The sequence below is a fragment of the Chlorocebus sabaeus genome, chromosome 15 (genome assembly GCF_047675955.1).
Source record: "Chlorocebus sabaeus isolate Y175 chromosome 15, mChlSab1.0.hap1, whole genome shotgun sequence".
Classification (NCBI taxonomy): domain Eukaryota; kingdom Metazoa; phylum Chordata; class Mammalia; order Primates; family Cercopithecidae; genus Chlorocebus; species Chlorocebus sabaeus.
Window position 1 is genome coordinate 3579475 of NC_132918.1, and position 24760 is coordinate 3604234.

The 24760-nt window shown below is 44.6% G+C and overlaps 1 protein-coding gene across 1 annotated transcript; it reads right to left on the reverse strand.

The window, feature by feature from the left end:
* Positions 1-3943: 3943 nt before the first annotated feature.
* On the reverse strand, positions 3944-24565 carry LOC103221102 (nmrA-like family domain-containing protein 1). Its single transcript, XM_007971837.3, has 5 exons — positions 24359-24565; positions 16514-16752; positions 13684-13933; positions 9780-9970; positions 3944-5164 (listed from the first exon to the last, which is right to left on the reverse strand). Exons 1-5 carry the CDS (start codon positions 24396-24398, stop codon positions 4985-4987), a joined length of 900 nt encoding a protein of 299 aa, XP_007970028.1. The 5' UTR covers positions 24399-24565; the 3' UTR covers positions 3944-4984.
* Between the last annotated feature and the right edge of the window lie 195 nt (positions 24566-24760).

Sequence of the window (24760 nt, forward strand, 5' to 3'; positions counted from 1 at the left end):
AGGCCGAGACAGGCAGATCACGAGGTCAAGAGTTTGAGACCAGCCTGGCCAACATAGTGAAACCCCGTCTCTACTGAAAATACAAAAATTAACCGGGTGTGGTGGCAGGTCCCTATAATCCCAGCTACTCAGGAGGCTGAGGCAGGAGAATCACTTGAACTGGGAGGCGGAGCTTGCAGTGAGCCCAGATTGTGCCACTGCACTCCAGCCTGGGTGACAGAGCAAGACTCCATCTCAAAAAAAAAAAAAGAGAGAGAGAAAGAGAGAGAGAAAGAGAAAGAGAAAGAGAAGAAGGAAGGAAGGAAGGAAGGAAGGAAGGAAGGAAGGAAGGAAGGAATGAAGGAAGGAAGGAAGGAAGGAAGGAAGGAAGGAAGGAAGGAAGGAAGGAGAGAGAGAGAGAGAGAGAGAGAGAGAGAGAGAGAGAGAGAGAGAGAGAAATGTTATAGCAACTTCTACTCCGAGATGGTTTAAAATTCATGTTATTGCCTTCCTGCTCACTCCCATGAGGAGTCCAAGACAGGACTACGTTGCCAGAGTGTTCTGCTCTGTTACTTGGGAGAATGGACAATGTTTGAGAGCCGTTCAGTGTGCACTTCCTAACAGTGCCCCAGTTTCCTTTTAGTGAACCGTCTCTGCCCCTTGTGTAGTCTTGATGGGGCTTCAGAGTTGCAAAGGTCCCTTGGGTCGGAGAGAGGATGACAAGCAGTGTGACCGGCGGAGAAGCCAGCAGCAGGAACACCAGCATCCAGCAAGGTTCGGCCCCAGCTGCCAGGCGGAGAAAGGGCAGGCCCTGTGCTCTGCACTCCTGGAGCAGGGCCTGGGACCCCTCTATGCGGAAGACTCACCCTCAGCCTGAAGGCCTTTCTCTGCCGTGGAGCGAGCCAGTGCTGGAGCCTTTGGATAATCCCTTGGTTCTCCGTTTCTTCCCTTAATCTCAAATCCAGCACGGAGAAGGCACTTCACTCCAGAGAAGGTGACCAGCGCATGTCTGTCGAAATGGCCACGGAGGGTAACCGACAAGGCTTTAAGATGCGCCGCGTAACTATCTCCTTTGGCTTTTTTTCCCAAAAAAGCCCTGGGAAAAATCACCTGGGATGAGGCTGGAGCGATCCTTTCTTACGCTGGACTCATCCTGCCATCTAGTGGTGGGAGAAGGGAGATGGGAAGGGACAGGACACCTGGCAGGGGCGGTTAGAGCATGATGAACCTGCAGTCCAGGAGGTCAAGGTCAGACACCGGGAACCGCCCAGGAGGCACCTCAGAACTTTGGGAGGCATATGAAGGAGGCAAGGGGAGGAATTATGCTCAAGAATAATTCTAGCTGTTTCTTGGTTGGGCGCGGTGGCTCACGCCTTTAGTCCCAATACTTTGGGAGGCCGAGGCGGGCTGATCACCTGAGGTCGGGAGTTTGAGACCAACCTGACCAACATGGAGAAACCCTGTCTCCACTAAAAATACAAAATTAGCTGGGCGTGGCAGCACGCGCCTGCAAGCCCACCTACTCGGGAGGCTGAGACAGGAGAGAATCTCTTGAATTCAGGAGGCGGAGGTTGCGGTGAGCCAAGATCGCGCCATTGCCCTCCAGCCTAGGCAATAAGAACCTCAAAAAAAAGAGACAGAGAGAGAATAATTACAGCTGTTTCTTGAGCACTTACTACCTGGCAAAGACTATACAAACTGCCTCTCATGCTTTCAATCTTTTAGTCCTCCCAGCAGTCCCCAGTGAGGATGGGGAGACCAAGCTCAGAAATCAAGTAACTTGACCAAGTTCACACAACTTGTCAGTGGCAGAGGCAATCAAATCTAGGATTATCTGACTTTGTAGCTTGGATTTCTAGGGTCATTCCTGGAATCACAGGGAGAGATCTGCATCCTTTCTATTCCATCGCCCACACCCCCAACCCTAATCTACTCTTGGACAACAGAGGGTGCTCTTGTTCACTGAGATGCACGGCCCCATTTCCACCTTCTGTGCCTCTCTTGGGTCTCCAGGTCTCTACCCTCAACAACTGCAAAGGGAATCCTTTCCTTCCCTTGGCCTGGAGACTGTTGGGTAGGAATGGGAGAGGATAGTGGTGGAATCTTTTGTCCACTATTATTAAATATTAAAATGTCAACAAATATTAAATGTCTCAGACTAATTGGAAGTTCTTTTCTCTTCTTTGTTATGTGAGATTGAGGTGCCTAAAGTGCACAGTCTCATTTCAGATCAGCCACTGTAAAGTCTGGTTCTAAATCCTGGAAGGACTTCTCATGCTTTCCAGAAACAATTGTTGGGACTGATCCATGGCTATGCAGCCCTGGCCTGTCTCAGTCTTCTTTTTTTCTTTTCTTTCTTCCCGTTTTTTTTTTAAGAGACAGGGTAGGCCGGGCATGGTGGCTCATGCCTGTAATCCCAACACTTTGGGAGACTGAGGCAGGCAGATCGCTTGAGGCCAGAAGTTTGAGACCAGGCTGGGCAATATAGCTAGACCTTGTCCCTACAAAAATACAAAAAAAAATTAGCCAGGCATGGTACTGTGTGCCTGTAGTCCCAGCTACTCAGAAGGTAGAGGCAGGAGGATCGCTTGAGCTCCGAAGTTTTAGGCTATAGTGAGCCGTGACTGCACCACTGCACTCCAGCCTGGGTGACAGTGTTAGACCCTGTCTCAAAAAAAAAAAAAAAAAAAAGAGAGAGAGAGAGAGAGAAGGAAGGTCTCACTCTGTCTGGAATGCAGTGGCATGATCACAGGTCACTGAAGCCTCAAACTTCTGGGCTCAAGCGATTCCCCTGCCTCATCTTCCCAAGTAGCTGGGGCTACAGGCATACACTACTATGCCTGGCTGAGTTTGTTTGTTTGTTTGTTTTTTAGAAATAGGGTCTGGCTATGTTGCCCAGTCTGGTCTCAAATTTCTGGCCTCAAACAATCCTCCCACCTTGGCCTCCCAAAGTCCTGGGATTGCAGGTGTGAGTCACCATGCCCAGCTATCCTGGTCCAAAAGAAGCAACCTGCCATCCCAGCAAACACACAAAAAGTCCAGGGGACCCTTAGGCCTGTAGTCACTCTCCACATGGGGGACCCTGAGGTTTATTTAGGGAACAGCAGTCATTCTTCCCATCTGGCCCACCCAGATGAGTAATAAGTCACCTATTTTTAGTTTAGGGTTTTGTTTTTCTTTTTCTTTTCCCTGTTTAGAAATTTATCCAGGCCCATTTCCCAGGACTGAGCACTTAAGTTGCACTGAATTGATTGCTGGGGGCTTGGTATTTTGAAAAGGAGAGGGGTTGGTCCTCAAATGCACTTCAATTGTGATTGCCCCCCAAGAATCAAAATTTGTCTGCAACAACTTCAACATCATTTATTCAACACATATCGCTTGGAGCTCTAAAATAGAAAAGGCTGTCTTTTGCCACCACCAAGTCTCCTTCTCCTGAGTGAGATTCCAGGCCAAGGGCTCTCACACAGGCTCCACCATCTCTGTCCTTGCTCAGGGGCTTCTATCATCACACGTTGGATAGTGGGGGATCCTCAATTCTCAGAAGAGCCCAATCTCTTGCCCTTAAAAAGTAGCAGTTGCTAGTTCTGTTGGGGGAGTAAGAACCACACCCCCAATACACACAAGCAATGCACCTGTTTATTTATTTACTTATTTAGAGACAGGTTCTTACTCTGTCACCCAGGCTGGAGTGCAGTGGCATGATCACGGCTCACTGCAGCCTCAACCTCCAGGCTCAGGTGATCCTGCAACCTCAGCCTCCGAGTAGCTGGGACCAAAGGAGCACACCACCATGGCCTGGCTAATTTTTTTTTTTCCAGAGACAGGGTCTCACCATGTTGCCCAGGCTAGTCTTAAACTCCTGGACTCAGACAATCCATCCACCTCAGCCTCTCCAAAGTCCTGGGATTATACGTATCAGCCACTGTGCCTGGCCACTCTTTTCTTGTAATAATAGAATTGATTATTTACTCATTTAGTCAATCAACATTTATTGATCACTTATTATGTCCCAGGCACTGGGATAAGATGAGCGTAAGTCACTCACAGAAAGAAAGAAAACTAGCAAATAAGACGATTACAATATGATGTAAAAAATGCTAAGCCAGAGATATAGGAAGGTCCTATGGGGTCCTTCTGTCACCTCCTCTTTCCACATCCCTACCCTTCACAGGCCTTCCCTCCAGCTTCCTGTCCCCACTCCCCACTGCAGATCCCCTGGATTTTGCCTAGATCTAAATGGGGAGATGGGCCCTCTGGCCCTGACCTGACTCCAACCCAACCACAAACTGGAAAGGAGCCTTTCTGAGAGTGGATTGCTCTGAGAAGAAAACACATAGGAATGAAGCGAAGTCCACAAATGCGCCACCCATGCTAGTGCTCAAGAAAAGTTTGCAGAATGGATAAATGAAGGATCAAGGAATTAACAGACAAATAACTGAATAGTGGCTCAATAGATGACTTCATGAATGAATCAGAAAATAAACTTCCAATCTTGAAGCAAAACTGAATTTTAGCATTTCCAGAGCTTGTGCTTGTTCATTGAACACCATGCTCCCCAGAAAATTCTCTGCAAAGATGTTCATTTCTTAAAATTAAAACTACTTAAAAGTTCACTGGGAATTTTGTAATGCAGTTGAGAAAACTGGAGCTGCCTAGGGGAATTTCAGCGCTAGGGCTTGAAATCACTCACCCAGGAGAAATCCCAGTATAATCTGCCCTCCCATTAGTGTTAGGGGAGAAGCTCCAAGTTCCGAGGCTGCTCATTTTACCAAACAGGTGTACCACCCTTATTACTAACTAGCAAGTTAAATGTGAATCAGATTACTGTGTCCTATCACCAACACAGTGCTTCCTACTGAAGAGGGGACTGCAGGAAATCCTTCAGTGTTGCGAAAAATTGCATTCCAGCATGTTACGTCAACATGAATGTTGTGCTGTAAAGAGGAAAAGGATCAGAGAGGAAAGAGGCTGTGTGGTTCAGAGGCCTATCTGAACAGCTGATTTTCTACATGCCCTTGAAGGCTCCCTGGTTCTCTGAGATAAACTGGCTGAAGCTTTTGACTTTGGGATTTAGTCGGTGGGTGAGCTTGACATCTCGGTCCGGCTTCATTTGATAGAAACGACACATATCAGCTATTTCCTTCGCTGCAGGGAATCCCAGCTTCTCGAAAACTTCTGGGGTAATCTTTTTAAGAACAAATAAAAAGACAGAAAATGTTATAGCCCATACTTAAAATAGTTTGAAATGCCATTATTCACTTTAATGATGATACAGTTCCATAATTCTTTTTTTTTTTTTTTTAAGACGGAGACTCACTCTGTCACCCAGGCTAGAGTGCAGTGGTGCAATCTCGGCTCACTGCAACCTCTGCCCTCCGAGTTCAAGTAATTCTCCTGCCTCAACCTCCTGAGTAGCTGGGATTATAGGCACCCACCACTGCACCTGACTAATTTTATGTATTTTTAGTACAGATGGGGGTTTTGCCATGTTGGCCAGCCTGGTCTCAAACTCCTGACCTCAGGTGATCCACCTGCCTCTGCCTCCCAAAGTGCTGGGATTACAGGTGTGAGCCACTGCACCTAGCCAGGTCCACAATTCTTCAGCCTAATTCCAAAATCCAAGAGACTCTAAAGCTTTTTTTTTTTTTTTTTTTTTTTTGTCCCCATAAGCCATTTGGCAGCAAACTGACCTTTTTGAACTAATTTAGTGGCAAACCTGATCTAACAATGTGAAGCTATTTAATTATACCATTTAGTGGCAACATTCAAATATTTGCCTGCAGAGATACAGATGTGTTTGATTACAGGTTCCTGTTCCAGCCCCTGCTGGTGATGTTATATAATACATGTAGACAATAACCTATCTAAAAGCTGAAAGATTCCTAAAGCTGAATTGTTTCTGGCCCCAAGCCTTTTCAATAAGGTACTATAGATCTGTACCAGCCTTCATGTGAATAGCACCTCACAGTGCTTTTGCCTACACTTCCTCTTCATATTGCCCTACCAGCCCTCTGAAACCGTCCACCCACCTGGACCTCCATGCGGCATCAAGATCCCCCCTCTCTGGCACCAGGCTCTCCTTCTCACCTGGCTGATGGCCCATCCATACTTGCTCCCTTTCTTGGTTAGAGGTCTGTATTTTACCTCCAATTGCCCCAGTCTTTGCCAAGGCCAGGCCCAAGCAGAAATGGAGCCCATCCCACACCAACTGAGCTGCCTTCTGTCACCTTCCATAAAATCCACTCCTTGAATCCTTTCTAATACTAACTAGATCCATAATCCCCCCTACTGAATTAGCTAAAATCATTTATATTGGATCCAGTATAATCTGTCTTTTGCCCTCAGAGATAAACTCTGACTTTGCAATTTTACTTGGCCTTTAAAAAAGTTACAGACACAAACAACTTAGGTAAAGTGATGATTGTCACATGCATTCATAATAATGAGAAAATTAAGAACAACCTACATGGCTAACAATAGAGAAATGGTAGAATTAATTGTGGTACATCTACTCCCAGAGCATAATGCAGTTTAATGTTTTTGGAGAAGTTTAACAAAATAGAAAAATTATCATTAACTGGCCAGAAACAAAATGGTACATTTAGTGTTATTTTAATTGTATTCAATATATACATATGTATATGTATATATAAGTATGTGTATATATGTATATATTGAATACAATAATATGGCCATCTTGTGGCCAGATGCACCTTTCCCCGGAATTGTCAGACCATTCTATATAAGTTCCAGCCTCTGATGCCCTACAGCTTGTGGTACCAGAGAAGCTTCAGCTGCATTATAAAACAATTTGTATACCAAGAAGGGTCAGGGACCAAGTATATGACTAATAGATGCTAGTATTTATTTAAATACAATTTAAATACAATTATTGTATTTAATACATTATTGTGTATACATTATGTGTACTGTATGTATAAAATATACATACAATAATTGTATTAAATATATACATATATACACATACTTATACATATACATATGTATATATTTAATACAATAAATATGTAAGTATACGCTATAATATACATATGTATATAATACGTATAATAAATATAATATACGTATGTATATATAATACCTATATATACATACTTATACATACTGGAAAAAGACAAGAAAATCTGTCAAATCTTAACAGTAGCTATCTCTAAGAGATTGAACTATGTGTGATTTGTATTTTCTTTTTCATAATTGTCTGAGTTTTCTTCAATAAGTATTTGCTATTTTTGAAATGAGAAAAACATTGACAATTTGAAGTGAGTTTGGAAATAGAAGTCTGTGTGAGAAGCATGGAAGATTCTTCCATGTCTGTCTCCTTGAGTCGCTCTTTTGTCCATAACTTTGATATCAAATATACTTCAGTAAAATAAGGAATTCTTTTACTGCAGATTTTTGAAGGAAAGAGGCCTGTTCTGTTGTGTCTCACTTTCTGAGAAAACCATCTTCCTTTGGGGGTTAGACAGTTTCAATCAGACATTTCACACCCCGTTGAGGAGTTGGGAGGAAGTCAGACCGTGAGGGCTGGAGCGCCACCTTGTGGCGAGATGTACCCTTCCCCGGAATTGTCAGACCATTCTATAGAAGTTCCATCCTCTGATCCCCTACAGCTTGTGGTGCCAGAGGAGCTTCAGCTGCATTATAAAGCAATTTGTATGCCAAGAAGAGTCAGGGACCAAGTATGTGACTAACAGATGCTTGGAAGGTTCTGAGCAATTCAGAACAAGGTCTACTGCATCCTCTGAGAATCAATACACACACTCATCCCCTACACTCTCACTCTCTCTCCTTCCTTACAGGGTTCCAACCCACAAGACAAAACGAATATATGACCCAAATGCAAATGGCCTGGGAGAAGGGTCACTGAGAAGTAAGTGTGCACCCAGGTACAAGGAACCTTGCAGATCCTCTTGTGAGCCCATCTTTGAGTGGGTGGCTGCCTTCTTGGGTATAGGAGTAACTTAATCTCTCCAAGAAATGTGTGTGTGGCTTCAATGAGATAACCAGATGTGGTTTTGTGGCTGGATTGACTCCTACACTGGTTTTCCAGAAAAAAAAATTTTTTAAATCCTTTGCCTCCTCACAACTTCAGTACCCGGGGCTGAATTGGGAATCTAGATACCCCCTCTAGAAGCACAAGAACTGCTGATCCAAACTTCTATCCCTAATTCTAGGAAATGTTCTAGAACATATGTCAACAAACCTTTTTTTATTTTTAATTTTTGTTTTGTTTTTGATACGGAGTCTCGCCCTGTCGCCCAGGCTGGAGTGCGATGGCGCAATCTTGGCTCACTGCAACCTCCACCTCCTGGGTTCAAACAATTTTCCTGCCTCAGCCTCCCCAGTAGCTGGGATTACAGGTGCCCACCACCATGCCCAGCTAATTTTTGTATTTTTAGTAGAGACGGGGTTTCACCATGTTGGCCAGGCTAGTCTCAAATTCCTGACCTTGTGATCCACCCTCCTTGGCCTCCCAAAGTGCTAGGAAACAAACTTTTCTTTAAAGGCCTAGACATAAATATTGTAGGCTTTGTGGGCCATATGGTCTCTATTGGAACTACTCAACTCTATCATTGTACCCTGAAAACAGCCTGTTTTCTTTCCCTTTCCTCTTATCAATACCTGCTTGGGGGAAATGGCTGGTAATGCTCAATATCACCAATTCTCACTCTTCTGTAAAAAGTCTGTCCTCGCCAGGCACAATTCCTTGGAGAAAATAACTTACCCCCAAGCCCAAGAAGGCAGCCACCCACACAAGGAGGCCATTCCTGCATGATTTATAGCATGATCAGTTGTTGAGGGCTTACTAAGTGCCAGACCCAGTGCCAAGCACCTGCTGTACAGATCTCATTTCATCCTCACAATGATCCCATGAAGGAGGTATAACAACTTTTTTTGGAACATATGAAGAAACTGAGATGGAGAGGGGTTAAGTAAATTACCAAGGATAGGAGCAGAGCCAGAATCTGCCTCCTTCCCATACTGCCTCTTTTTTGTTGTGTTTATTCTAGAATCAGCCAGGTCAGCCTTCTTGGTGCCCCCTCTATCTATACACAGTCGTGTTCCCTCAAGGACCAACTCAAGCCCACATCTTCCATGAAACCTTCTTCCACTGTTTTCTGGTCACCTATAGCACTGATAGTCTGAACAACACAATTAAGCACCTATAGAGTTACATCTTATAATGATCATGGTGACTTGATGGGCATCAACATTTTTACTCCAGCCTTGCTGCAAATTCCTTAAAGTAGCACTGGGTTCATCACAGAGACTCAATACATCACTGCTATGTGCCAAACACTATGATAAGCCCTTTAAATATATTCTCTGTAATTTTCACAGAAACACCCGAAGTAGATACTATCATTCCCCACTTTGCGACTGAGGAAGCTGAGGCTCAATGAAGCTAAGTGCCTTGTTCCACATCAGCTAGTTCTGGCCGACCAAAGTGGTCAGCAACAAGGGCTTATGAGAGGAGTTGGGATTGTGTGTGTGAAAAGGCTGTATCTCAATCTTCACATTCTAAGTTCTTTCCACTCAAAAGTAATTTTACTTTTACAAGTCAATTAACTCGAAGCCAAAGAAATAAAGCCGTATGGGAGAGATTCTACTGCTCCAATCAATGAGGTTAGATTTATGCAACCACAGTCCTTCTCAATTTCTTCTGAAAGTTTAAGTTCAATCCTGCCTAAATCCACAGTCTACCAAAATTTGTAAGTCAGTGGAATGTTAACCAAGGTAGCTTCTTGTGATCACATGGATGTCCCCTAAGAACTCACCTTTGCATCTCGGACTTTTTTCCCCAAAACCTTGGACAAAACATCAGCATATTGCTGTACTGTTAGTGCTTCTGCACTGAGCCCCACGGCCTTGCCTAAAAATTCCTCTGGAGAATTAAAAATGTTAGAGACCGCTGCTCCAATATCAGCAACAGAGATACCATCCATTGGTACATCTCCCATTGGTACAGCTAATTTAAAAAAAAAGAAAAAGATAAATAGTTAATTATATCACATCCTTGGTAGGTCCCACCAACCCAAACTAATCAATCACGTAAACAAAAGGTGTGGAAAGGCAATGTAAAACCCAGTGGCCACAATCTATACACAGTTACAAGGTTTTGTTTGAGAAATTACAGGTCGAGTGCAGTGTCTCACACCCGTAATCCCAGCACTTTGGGAGGCTGAGGCGGGCACATCACCTAAGGTCAGGAGTTCGAGACCAGCCTGGCCAACATGGCGAAACCCTGTCTCTACTAAAAATACAAAAATTAGCCAGATGTGATGGTGCGTGCTTGTAATCCCAGCTACTCCGGAGGCTGAGGCAGGAGAATTACTTGAACCCAGAAGGCAGAGGTTGCTGTGAGCCAAGATCGTGCCACTGCACTCCAGCCTGGGTAATAGAGCAAGACTTCATCTCAAAAAAAAAAAAGAGAGAGAGAGAATACTACAGTGTCTGGATATTGATTAACAAGAGCAACCATTTACTAAATATCTGCTGTATGTAAAGTATGATTAAACATATCTCCAGCCAAAACTTCTGCTGAATTCCAGACTCATGTGTCCCACTATGTACTCAAATCCTTACTTGACTGTTCCATGGACACATCTTAAACTCCACAGACCCCAAACTGAACTACACTCCCCAACAACTTCCCCACAGCCTCCCACCTCAGCTAATGGCAACTCTATCATTCTGATTGCTCAGGTCACAAATCTTGCAGTCAGCCTTGACACTTCTCTCCCATCCCATATCCTGTTTTTTTTTTTCCTTTGGAAATCATATGCACGATATGTACAAAATCTGGCCACTTATCATCTTCAATGCTACCACCCTGGTCCAAGCCACCATCATTCGTGACTTGAGTTATTGCAAAATTTGTCTCCTTGTTTCCACTCTTGCCCTTTCTTTTTTTTGTTTGTTTTTTTGTTTTTTTGTTTTTGTTTTTGTTTTTGTTTTTGTTTTTGTTGAGACGGAGTCTTGTACTTTCGTCCAGGCTGGAGTGTAGTGGCGCGATCTCTGCTCACTGCAAGCTCTGCCTCCCGGGTTCATGCCATTCTCCTGCCTCAGACTCCTGAGTAGCTGGGACGACAGGCGCCTGCCACCAAACCCAGCTAATTTTCTGTGTTTTTAGTAGAGACAAGGTTTCATCGTGTTAGCCAGGATGGTCTCGATCTCCTGACCTCATGATCCGCCCGCCTTGGCCTCCCAAAGTGCTGGAATTACAGGCACCCACTACCATACCAGGCTGATTTGTGTATTTTCAGTACAGACAGTGTTTCACCATGTTGTCCAGGCAGCCTGTCAGAAATGCTATAACAGCCAAGGTGAAGTGGCTCATGCCTTTAATCCCAGCACTTCGGGAGACCGAGGCGGGCAGATCACGAGATCAGGAGATCGAGAGCATCCTTGCTAATACGGTGAAACCACGTCTCTACTAAAAATATGAAAAAAAAATTTTTTTTTGAGACAGAGTCTTGCTCCGTCACCCAGGCTAGAGTGTGCAGTGGCGCGATCTCAGCTCTGCCTCCTGGGTTCAAGCAATTCTCCTGCCTGAGCCTCCCGAGTAGCTGGGATTACAGGCACGCATGCTCAGCGAATTTTTGTATTTTTAGCAGAGACGGGGTTTCACTTTCTTGACAAGGCTGGTCTCAAACTCCTGACCTCATGATCCACCAGCCTCAGTCCCCCAAAGAGCTGGGATTACAGGTGTAAGCCACCGCGCCCGGCCAAACTCTTGCCCTTTCATAGTCTCTTTTCAACATAAAAATCAGAGTGACCCTGTAAAAAACTCAGCTCAGGTGAATGTTACATCTGCTCAGAACCTTCTTTTTTTTTTTTGAGATGGAGTCTTGCTGTGTCACCCAGGCTGGAGTGCAGTAGTGCAATCCCAGCTCCTGCAACCTCTGCCTCCCAGGTTCAAGTAATTCTCCTGCCTCAGCCTCCCCAGTAGCTGGGATTACAAGCACCTACCACCATACCCAGCTGAATTTTGTACTTTTAGTAGAGACGGGGTTTCCTCATCTTAGCCAGGCCAGTCTCAAACTCCTGGCTTCAAGTGATCTGCCTGCCACGGCCTCCCAAAGTGCTAGGATTACAGGCGTGAGCCACCGCACCTGGCCCTGTCTGCTCAGAACCTTCTGATAGCTCTCTGCGTCTCTCAGAGGAAAAGCTAGTTGTTTACGAAGCTTACACAACCAGACCCTCTGTTAGTTCTGACCTCACCTTCTACTACTCTCCCGTCCCTCATTCTATTTCAAACAATCCTGTCACCTAAGCCTCCTGAGTAGCTGGGACCACAGGCCACCCCTCCCGGCTTCTGATGAGTGTTAATTCTGAATCAAGGAAGAAAGCCTGAATTGTTGTTATTGGTATTTCCACATTCCATCTACTGCACAAAGGCCAACTCTGACCATGGCCACAGAAAGTGTCCCCAAAGGGAAGAGGAATGCCAGCCAGTGGACCAGCAGCATTGGAATTACCTGGAGTCCTTGTTAAAACTCCCAGGTGTCAACCCAGACCTATGGAATTGGACTCTGTGCAGGTAGGGCCTGGGAACCTGTCTCCCGGGCAGGTCACAGTCCCTCTAAGCTCTAATTCTGACCATGGGACCCAGATCAGAAGAACACTTTTCCTCCATTGTTGCCACAGAAGGTCAGATGGATGAGCTAGAAGGCCTCTTAGAAGTCATCCTGAGGCTGGGCATGGTAGCGCACACCTGTAATCACAGCACTTTGGGAGGCAGAGGCGGGAGGATCACTCGAGCCCAGGAGTTCAAGACCAGCCTGGGCAACAAAGAGAGATCCCATTTCTACAAAAATAAAATAAAATAAGAATTGGCCAGATGTGATGGTATACCCCTGTAGTCCTAGCTACTCAGGAGGCTGAGGTAGGAGGATGCTTGAGCCCAAAAGTTCGAGGCTGCACAGTGAGCAATGAAACCCAGTATGGACGAAAGACCCACTGCATTCCAGCCTGGGCAGCAGAGACCCAGACTCAAAAAAAAAAAAAAAAAAAAAAGTCATCTTGTCCAATTTTCCCATTAAACCTGAGGAAACTGCCAGCCATGGTGGCTCACACCTGCAATCCCATTATTTTGAGAGGCTGAGTTGGCCGGATCCCTTGAGTTCCGGAGTTTGAGACTAGCCTGGTCAACATGGTGAAACCCTGTATCTATTTAAAAATGCAAAAATTAGCCAGGTGTGGTGGCGGGTGCGTGTAATCCCAGCCACTCAGGAGGCTGAGGCACAAGAATCGCTTGAACCCAGGCTGTGGAGGTTGCAGTGAGCCAGGATCATGCTGCTGCACTCAGCCTGGGCGACAGAGCAAGACTCCATTTCAAAAAATAAAAATAAAAATAACCTGAGGAAACTGAGGTTGGAGGTCACATAGCTAACTCCAGTACTTACAATAAGGAGGCTCAGTATGTTAAGATTGGAAATGTAACCCTTTGAGCTTCTGATCCCAGATCTAGTTCTCTGCCCTAGAAGAGCAATTTAGTGTAGTGCCCTAGAGAAGCCTAGGACAATTTGGCATCCCTCTCAGCACTTCACACAGAGCTAAACACATAGAAGGCACTCAAATGGTAGGCGTCCACTGCAGAGGGTCAAGAAGGGAGAGAGGGAGGCAGGTGAGTGGAGAGGAGGGCAACCAGGTGCCTGGTGAGCTTTCACTTCGTTTTACCCAAGGTGTAGTAATCTCCATCAGAGGCTTTCACAGGCCGCCACGCCGTGAGAAAGTTTTCAAAGTAGGCCGCCACGCGGACACTGGTCATGGGGATGCCAATGGACCAAAAGTACTCCTCCACCTCGCCCTTGCTGTCAAAGTGCGGCACCTGCAGCTTGCCATCCGTCAGCCGCTTGACGTTCTCCAGGCCGCTGTAAACCACGTGCTTCAGACCCAGATGCTTGGCAGTGTCTGCCACCAGCTTCCCCTGAGGGTCAAAAGTAAATCCTCATATAGGCCGCTGTATTTGTATTTGCATTCGGACAGATATTCAGAGCAGAATCTCCTCCACTACCCTCTCCCTCCCTCCCCCCTGCTTTTTTTTTTTAGACAGAGTCTCATGATTTCCACTCACTGCAACTTCCGCCCCCTGGATTCAAGTGATTCTCCTGGCTCAGCCTCCCGAGTAGCTGGGATTACAAGTGGGCACCACCACGCCCAGCTAGTTTTTTGTATTTTTTAATAGAGATGGGGTTTCACCATACGGCCAGGCTGGTCTCGAACCCCTGATCTCAAGTCATCTGCCTACCTCGGACTCCAAAACTATTGGGATTACAGGCCTGAGCCACGGCACCAGGCCCACCCGCTCCTTTTCTTATTACCATCATCCCTATGGAGAGGAAGCTCTATTAGCCTCAAGATATATTCAATTTACCTTATGAGAGGCCACCACACCAGCATTGCTGAGCAGAGGCTCCACTCCAAAACCCCCAACTCCTCAGCCTGCTCCCATGGGGGCTGTCAGCAGAACACCGGAGGTGGGGGAGTAGTAGAATAAGAAATTAGGGAGGGGGCAGAGGAGAAAGGAACCCCAGATACCTGTCTGAAGCTAAGAAGCAACCTGGTGGCAACTGGCCAGGAAGAGATGGCCTTTTTCTCTGGGTTCAGTGTCTTTGTGATCAACTGCAATCGCGTTTATTTATTTTCTATAATTGTGTCTAGTAATGGACTATATCTACACACCATTTGGATATTGAGGGCATAATGGAGGCGTATATACACACACACAAACACATAAGTATATATATTCTCTTTTTTGTGTGTTTTTAGGTCCAAATTTTCCAAAGCACTTTCATCTCTCTCTTCTGTTTTTCCTTCCTTTTTGCGTTTTCTTTCTTAATTTTCCTTACAAAATCTCATGCAGCAGGCAGAGAAGACATAATTAATCTGGGTTAGCAGAGGCAGGAAGAGAAGCAGAGAGGTGACTTGTACCCCTACGTTTCCTAGTAAGTGAATATCAGAAGTAGAATTCAAGTCTTCTAAAATAAGCCCTTCCAGAGTTTATCACTAAAACACAGGCTGTGAATGGTATCATTAATTCAAGAGACATTCCTGGAACAGTTTGATCCTGCTCTCGATTTTTTGAATTGTACCATTTCTTCAAGTGGCTAATACCATCCATTATATTTTTTTAAATGTAATCTTCATTTTTCCTCAAATGTATACATATACATAGTTTAAAATTTCAAATAGTACTGTCATGGGTTGGGAGGGAGCGGATCTTATAGTGAAAAAGAAATTCCCAAGAGGCTGAGATGGGAGGATTACTTGAGCCCAGGAGTTCAGGACCAGCATGGGTAACATAGTGAGACCCTGTCTCTAAAAAAATAAAATAAAACAAATAAAATAAAATAAGTTCCCTGTGCCCCATGCTGATTACTGTTCTCCAGAAGTAACACTTCAATTTCATTTAGCTGTTTATTTTTGTAAATGTTTATACCACTAATTCTCGATTTTTCCAATTTGAAATATCATCTACTAAATTCCTACTATGAAAGATGAGGATTTAATTATTTTCTCTCACTCACTCGCTCTGTCTCCTCTCTTACTCACTCACGTTGTCCACCAGCACCACCACCACCACACATATACACAATTCCCTTTTTTCATTCTCCCAATCATTGTTTTTGGTTAGATCAATATTTAGTGCTTACACACAGCTGAAGCTGAGTTATGTGATATTCTATGGTTACATTTATTTCTTCTTTTTCTTTTTTTTTTTCTTTTTATTTTGAGACGGAGTTTCACTCTTGTTGCCCACACTGGAGAGAAATAGTCCAATCTTGGCTCACTGCAACCTCCAACTCCCAGGTTCAAGCGATTCTCCTGCCTCAGCCTCCCAATTAGCTGGGATTACAGGCATGTACCACCACGCCCGGCTAATTTTGTATTTTTAGTAGAGACAGGGTTTCTCCACGTTGTTCAGGCTGGTCTCAAACTCCCAACCTCAGGTGATCCATCCGCCTTGGCCTCCAAAAGTGCTGGGATTACAGGCATGAGCCACTGCGCCCAGCCTACATTTACTTTTTCTACAAATTTTCATTTTCCCTGAATTTAATTCACTGTGGGTTTGTTTGCTCGTTTATTTCTTTTTCTATGTTCCCATCCCCAAATTATCTATCTGAAGTATAAATGAAGTGTAAATTACATCTTTATTCTTTCCATTTCACTCTCAGACTAGCTTCAAATTCAGGGGTACCCTTGCTACCACCCCCCATGCCATTTACAAACAAATGGTGAGAAGTAGATAATCCAATGACTAGCTTCATTAAACGGTCACTCTGGAATATTCAAGGTCTTGAGACCTAGACAGATGCTACATAACATTAATTTTACAAAGATACCTTTAACAAGTACTTAAAGTACATGTTTTTTATAAATGCCAAAGGGGATGTAAGGCATTTATTTGCCCAGACTGAAGGCCTGTCCCCTTCTAGGAAGGAAAGAAGCTGCTAGGGAGGGTAAGAGGAAAGGGCTCAAAGGAAAAAAGAAACAATTTGCTTTCTACCTGAAACACTTCCTTATCTTTGTTGAGAGCGTCCCAGAAGTTGGTCACCAAGAAGGCCCCATAGGCACCTTTTAAGGCACTGTCCACGGATGCTTTATCATTCAGGTCACCTTTTACCACCTCAGCTCCAAGGCGCTGGAGCTCCAGGGCATTTGGTCGAGTTACATCCCTGGTCACTGCTCTCACTGCAAATTTTTTGCTCTCCAAAATTGCCCTGGCCACAGAGCCACCTTGAGCTCCTGCAGGGTCAAGGGAAGAAGAAACACAGGAAGGATCAAGAAGAATGTTCACTGAAAGAAGGCCAGAAATCCCACGATTCAGAATAGAGCTGCTGTAGTACCTACTTCAGGGGGTGCTGCATGGCACTTCACATATCCCCATGGCTTTCAAACTAAGTTCTTCGTGGCCTCTTAGGAGGCATTTTTGCAGAGGACATGGGAAGAGAGAAGTGGGAGAGGCTTGAGGCAACAAGAAGGGCAAGTGAGCAGGGTGTCAAAATTAGGGATGCCCACAGGTTCTCCAGATTCAACAAGGGAAATTATTCTACTTTTACCTGGTTGTAGATCTTACGTTGGGGTTATTCAGACAATTCATCAAAAGAAGTTCCTGCGCGCGCTCTCTCTCTCTCTCTCTCTCTCTATATATATACACACACACACACACACACACACATATATATATATATATATTTTTTTTTTTTTTGAGACGGAGTTTTGTTCTTGTTGCCTAGGCTGGAGTGCAATGGTGCGATCTCAGCTCACTGCAACCTCTGCCTCCTGGGTTTAAGCGATTTTCCTGCCTCAGTCTGCCGAGTAGCTGGGATTACAGGCATGCGCCCAGCTAATTTTGTATTTTTAGTAGAAGCAGGGTTTCACCATGTTGGTCAGGCTGGTCTCGAAATCCTGACCTCAGGCGATCCACCCACCTCGGCCTCCCAAAGTGCTGGGATTACAGGCATGAGCCACTGTACCTGGCCCTGGTTTATATTTTTTTAGAAATTTAAAAACTTGTAAAAAATTTTTACCACATTCGAGGCTGATTATGATATGATCATTACTTGCCTGATTTATTCACCCTGCAAATATTTATGGAATATCCTGTGATATAGACCAGGTGCTATGTTGGGTTACTAACATTTGGGTTCCTCCATCACATTGGCTGGATACCTGTCCTGGATACTTTTTTGTGCTTCCAGCTCCATATTCACTTTCTCTATTCTACTTAGTGCACACAACAGTTGATCCTCATGGAGTCGCTCTCGTGCCCTCAGGTTGGGTCTGGGCAATGAGAGACATCAGCCAGAGACCAAAGGGCAAGAGAGATGACCCCTTTCACATCGCTACTGTCCCCAAGTTCTGGTCATCTCTCTTGCCCTTTTCTCCTTCCTCTTGTTGCTTACTTATTCCTTATTGCTGTCTTCCTTGTCCACTGTTATTAAATTGTTCTCAGCTTCTCTGAAGGAGTGTGGCACCTGTTTCTTGTGGGACCCCAGTTAATACACCACTGATAACCCTACAGGAGGGTCAGGGGTTATTCAGTGAGCTCTGTCTTTGCACACAGGGTTTCATAGTAAATTTCGTAGTAAATTGTCTACTAGTAAATATGAACAGACAGTCAAAGTTCATCACATGTTTGAGGAAAGCATCCAACATGAAAGGCAAACCCAAAATAAACAAACTGATGGAAACAGAAACAGTCCAGATAACTGAATTAAAAAAATTAAAAAGAATTAATATCCTCTGGGGCCGGGCACAGTGGCTTAATCCTGTAATCCCAGCACTTTGGGAGGTCGAGACTGGCTGATCACTTGATGTCAGAGTTTGAGACTAGTCTTGCCAACATAGTAAAACCCCATCTCTACTAAAAATACAAAAATTAGCCAGGTGTGATGGTGGGTGCCTACAATCCCAGCTACTTGGGAGGCTGAGGCAGGAGAAGCATTTGAACCCGGGAGGCAGAGGTTGCAGTAAGCCAAGGTCTCGCCACTGTGCTCCAGCCTGGGTGACAGAGCAAGACTCTGAATTAATATCCTCTGAGATTAGAAAAGGTTTTGCATTCCAGATGCTATATCAGCCCAAAAAGAGGAGAAGAAGAGATAAGAGAAAGAGAGCAAGCAAGAAGGAGGAAAATAATTAGAAGATCAAGCCAGGGGAATTACAGAATGAGAAAACAGATGGAGGTATTGAAATTATCTAAGAAAATAGTAATTTCTCTGAGTCCAAGGATATTAACTGAGCTTCCAAATTGAGAGGTCACTGAGTGCCCAATACAATGACAAATGAATTCCCACTTTATGCACATCACTGTGAAATTGCAGAACACTGGGTGCTGGTTTGGATATTTGTCCCCTGCAAACCTCATGTTGAAATGTGATTCCCAATATTGGAGCCTAATTGGAGGTGTTTGGGTCATGGGAACAGATCCCTCATGAACAGATTAATGCCCTCCCTCAGGGGTGAGTTCTCATCTATTAGTTCCTGAGAGCTGGTTGTTAAAATGAGCCTGGCACCTCTACCCTTCTCCTCTTGCTTCCTCTCTCTCTCCATGTGATCTCTGCACACGCCAACTCCCCTTTACCTTCTATCATGGTTGGAAGCAGCCTGAGGCCCTCATCAGATGCAGATGCACAATCTTAAACTTCCCAGCCACGAGAATCATTAATCAAATAAACCTTTTTTTCTTTATAAATTAGAGAAAATAAAACAAAACCTTTTTTCATCCCTCCTAGGATGGCCATTATATGGAATCATTCACAATTAAAAAGCAGGTGAGTTGAATATTTTACTCTGACTTTATAAAATAAAAACCTAAACAAACTGAAGTATCTATTTGATTATAATTTGTGCTTTTGGCAGGGGGTTGGGGGGTGCTGGAGTAGGTGGGGTGGGTCATGGTCCTTGAAAAGGATTTTTATAGGAAAGTTTCCATTATTGTCCTGGGACCATGTTTGTGAATAACTCTGACATGCTGTGCTATGCCCTGGGAATGTAGTGGTAAACAATAGTAGGTTTGAACATGTTGGATATATGATAAAATTTATGAAAGACATTATTAATAGATTGGATTATGGCCTAAAGAGTTCAAGGATTTACCCCAGATCCTATAGCTGCTTAGGTAAGGATTTCAGGATTCAAACGTGAATGTGGCACCTGCCTGCACAGAGCTTACAGACGAGCTCGGGAGATCATTAAAAAGCAATTATAATACCAGTAATATGTGCTATTAGGGGAGGGGGAAAGGGACTGAGAGAATACAGGCTCCAGAGGAGGACATAAGTGGAGCATCTAACCCAGACTAGAGGGAGGCTTCCTGAAGGAAGTGGTAACAGAGGTGAGCCCTAAAGAACAGGCAAGAATTAGGAGAGGCATGTGGAGGGTGTCGCATGCAAAGCGGATTGCAAGTGCTTTATTCCAGAGGTAAGAGAGAAGGAAGTGAATTCAGAGAACTGAAATGAATGTGACTGAGAACTGCAGGCCAATGTCACACATGAGGCTAGAGAAGCAAAATAGGCCTAGAGGGCTGCACTTTGTTCTGGGAGCAGGCGATTTTATGAAGTTAAGCAGTATGTTCAGAATTACATGCTGGGAAAGCACTCTGGTTAATAAAGAGTATGGAATAGGATAGAGAGACCACAGACAAGGGTACAATTAGTGGGCTTTAAAATAATCTAGGTAAAGGTTGATAATGACCTGTGCTAGAAGGGGTTATTCAGGTGGAGGGAATAATGCAAATTTAAGAGATACTCAGAATATTAAAGGATACATTTTTAAAGAGTAAATAATAATTTATACATACATAAAATGAACGTGTCAAAATTCTATTTAACTCATTAATTAACGAGGGAACCAGTAAAATGTTATAAGAAAAATTCAAAGAACACACATATATGTAGGCAATCAAGAATGCCAAAATCCTAAAATGAATGTACAATTAGGGACAAAACCAGTCAATATCCTCTAGGCAATGATCAATTGTGGTCCACCAGACACAAATCATTTGCATTTCTTTTTTTTTTTTTTTTTTTTTTTTGAGACAGAGTCTTGCTCTGTTGCCCAGGCTGGAGTGCAATGGCACAGTCTCGGCTCACTGCAACTGCCACCTCCTGGGTTCAAGCGATTATCCTGCCTCAGCCTCCTGAGTAGCTGGGACCATAGGCATGCGCCACCACACCTTGCTAATTTTTGTATTTTCAGGAGAGATGGGGTTTTACCACATTGGCCAGGCTGGTCTAGAACTCCTGACCTCATGATCAGCCCACCTCAGCCTCCCAAAGTGCTGGGATCACAGGCGTGAGCCACTGCCCCCAGCCTTCATTTGCATTTCTAGGGATAAGAATCTGTTGCGTTATTATCTATTTGCTACAATTTATAGTTATAAATATCTTAAAAACAAGGAAAGGCTCACAAAACTGATAACTTGGGCAAGGATACCCAGCCGTCTTTTTTTCCCATTTCAAAGTCTTTCACTATTTTCCTTGACAAGATGATATCAACAGGATTTTGGTGATTAACTGGATGTGGTGATGATGAGCAGGGAGGATTGAGAGAGAAAAGTCAAGTGACCATCTATTCAAAGAGGCTGAGGGGTCATTTAGCAAGATGCTGATGTTAGAACAGAAGGGTACCATGAGAAGGTTTTGGAGGCAAGGGAGTCTGAGATGTGGGGTCAGGGAAAGGATGCATGGAGAAATATAGGGTTGAGACTAAAAACCAGAGGGGCTTACATCTTGGGCAGTAATGAAGGAGAACGGGAATGTGATAAAAGGTGGTAGTAGCTGGCTACAAGGTTTGAAAAATTAATCAGATTTGAAAGATGATTCTGTTTAAAGGTAGAACATGGAGAGAAGGCAAATGAGTGTGGGAAAAGCTTCTAAGAGGGAGAATGGAAAAAATCTGAGAGAGATTTAGGAGACAGAATTAATAGAGTGACTGGCCACTCTCAAAAATCTTATCCAACTGCCTCCCCAGTCTCTGGATGCCTAGTTGGCAATTCAAGTTTAATGAGACCAATTCAAGTTTAAGGAGCTCCTGACCTTCTCCTCCTCCCCACTGTCTCCCATATTTCAGTGAATCTCAACTTCATTCTTCCAGTTACTCAAGCCATAAAACTTCAGAGTCATTTTCAGCTCTTCCCTTCTTACCCCTGATGTCTGGTCCAACAACAAATCCTGCCAACTCTGCTTTTCCAACCTCCACAGACTCTAACCACTCTCCACAACCTCATTGCTACCACCCTGGTCTAAGCTACTATCATCTTGCCTATTTTATGACAACCGCCTCCTAACAGGTCTCCCTGCTTCAGTTCTTACCCCCTATAGTCCCATCACAAAGCATAAGCTAAAATGATCCTTTTAACACCAAAGTCATGTCATTCCTCTGGTCAAAATCCTTCAATGCCTGCATGCTGTTGCAATCCTGCCATCCCAGCTACTTGGGAGGCTGAGGCGGGAAGATCACTTGAGCCCAGGAGTTTGAGGCTGTGTACTACGATGGCTCCTGTGAGAGTCACTATACTCCAACCCAGACAACACAGTGAGACCCTGTAGCTAAACACAAACACACTGAAAAAACCAAACCCTTCGATCACTTTTCTCTTTCAGGAAAAGTCAACATCTTTACCATCACCCCAACGCTTAATAGAGTAATCCCTGACCCCACCGCCTCTTCTTCTCCTTTTAATATCATACCTGACTGTTGATTTTTGATCATTTATTTCACTCTGCTTCCTGTTTTAGCCCTTGACTTCCTCCAGACAAATTCCTGTTCTCATAGAGCTTATAGTCTAGTGTGGAAAGACAGGCAGAAATAGAAGAAATCAAGTAAGGAAGGGAGCCAGACATGGGCAGGGTGGAAGCAGAGTTGCAATTTCAAATATAGAGGTCTGGAAAGTCCTCATGGAAAAGGTAACATCTAAGCAGAGACCTGAATGACATGAGGAAGAAAGCAGTGGGTAACTGTATTAGCCCTTTCTCACGCTGCTGTGAAGAAATACCCAACCCTGGGTAATTTATAAAGAAAAGAGGTTTAATTGACTCACAGTTTCACATGGCTAGGGAGGTCTCAGGAAACTTACAATCATGGCAGGAGACACCACTTCACAGGGTGGCAGCAGACAGAATGAGTCCCCAGTGAAGGGGGAAGACCCTTGTAAAACCACCAGATCTCGTGAGAACTAACAGGAGACAGGGAAATACTGGGTAGAAGAGGGCGGTTCCTGGCAAAGGCCCCACCCTCAAGCCTGGATACCTGCTGCCCTAAGTGAGAAATAAGCATTCCTGTTTTTGCACCCCAAAAGTTGCCTTTTGGCCTGCCATGCCCCCTATCCTGTACCCATATAAGCCCCAAACCCCAGGCTCCAGAAGCAGACTAGGAGACGAGGAGACAAACAGATGACAGAATGGTGCAGCAGAGGAGAGAAGAGAAGGAATGTCAGGAGGAGTTTGCGTGGGGATGTTCAGAGAATCGGCCAAACTCCAGGGGAAGATTATACTCCTACTCCATTCCCTATCTAGCTCCCCATCCATCCCACTGAGAGCCACTTTCACCACTCAATAAAACCCCTGCATTCATCCTTCAAGTCCATGTGTGACCCGATTCTTCTGGGATGCTGGATGAGCCTGGGATACAGAAAACTGTCACACTAGCCCCCTCCTTTTGCAAAAAGGCAGAGGGTTCACTGAGCTGGTTAACCCTTAAACCACCTGCGGATGGCAAGGCTAAAATAGTGCACCGTAACACATGCACACTTGGGCTTTGAAAGTTATAGACACCCACCCTTAGATGCTGCCATAGGGCGGGAGCCCAAAAGCACTTGCCCCAGTTCCTGCACCTGCCTATATGCATGCTCCCCCTCCCTTAAAGGGTTTGAGCTTGTAGTGGCAGAACAGAGAGCCACACCCCCGTCGCACATCCTGTGGCAGGGGACCAGGGAACGCTTCCGTTTCACTATCATGAGAACAGGATGGGGAACCACCCCCAACATTCATTTATCTCTACCTGGTGACTCCTATGACATGTGGGGATTACAGGAACTACAATTCAAGATGAGATAATAACAGAGGGAGATCATTCTAGGTTGAAGCAGCAGCCAATACAAAGGCCAGAGCCTATGTATTGTGGGGGTGTTTTGGAGGAACAGCAAGCAAGCCACGGTAATGAAGCAAAGTGAGGGAAGAGTGGCAGGAAGAGAGGTCTGACAAGGCATTTCCAAGGCCCTGTTGCAGGGCATTAGCAGGACTTTGCACTTTACTGGGAGTGCCATGGGGCTGGGAGTTTTTAGAGGGTTTTGAGCAGAGACCTGACGTGATCTGACAGTTTCACATGGATCCTTGGGAGGCTGAAATGAGAATAGATTGAAGGAGAATAACCTGATTTGATTTACATTGTGCAAAGATGGCTCTGACTGTTGAGGAACAAACTGTAAGGGAGCCAGGAAGGTAAACTCCCCACACACTGCATGCTTGCAGACTCCCTGGAAGATTGGTCAGGCGTTGGATATTCACTACAAACCCACAGGCCTCTCACACTTGTACCTTTTGCTTTTTAGGAAGTGAGTGGAGAGAAGACTTCAGAGTATAGCTTATGTTGAAACGAAACTTACACCAACAAGTTAGCCCCATGATTAGGAAAGGGAGATAACGTCAGTGTCGTTGTCCTGCTGAGATCAAGTTACAAATCAAATCATGCCACCCCTTTACCACATCAAGAACTAAAGCAATAGGATATTTTTTAAAATTTCTTCCAAAGGGCTCTTCGTTCAGCCCACTCTTGCAGGCTCTGAAAGTACAAACAGGAAGACAAGAGAGTGAGCAAAGTCAGCAGGCCCTAAAAATTAAAGACTTTTTACCTGTTGCTCCAAACACTGTAATTACTTTCTTGCTGGCCATGTTACCAGGAAAAGAGAGAGTCGGTGGAGTAGAAGAACTTTCCCTGGAGCAGCACCACCAGCCGAAATGCCGTGTTTCTTCTCAGGTGAGAATTATAAACCCACTCCAATTACCACACCTTTTATTGTGCCTCTCCTTGTTCCTGTTACCACTAGCCTGCTTACTCACTGTGACACTGCAATTTTCAATTTTCTTTTTTTCTTTTCTTTTTTTTTTTTTTTTTTTTTTTTTTTTTGAGACGGAGTCTTGCTCTGCATCCCGGGCTGGACTGCAGTGGCCGGATCTCAGCTCACTGCAAGCTCCGCCTCCCGGGTTTACGCCATTCTCCTGCCTCAGCCTCCGGAGTAGCTGGGACTACAGGC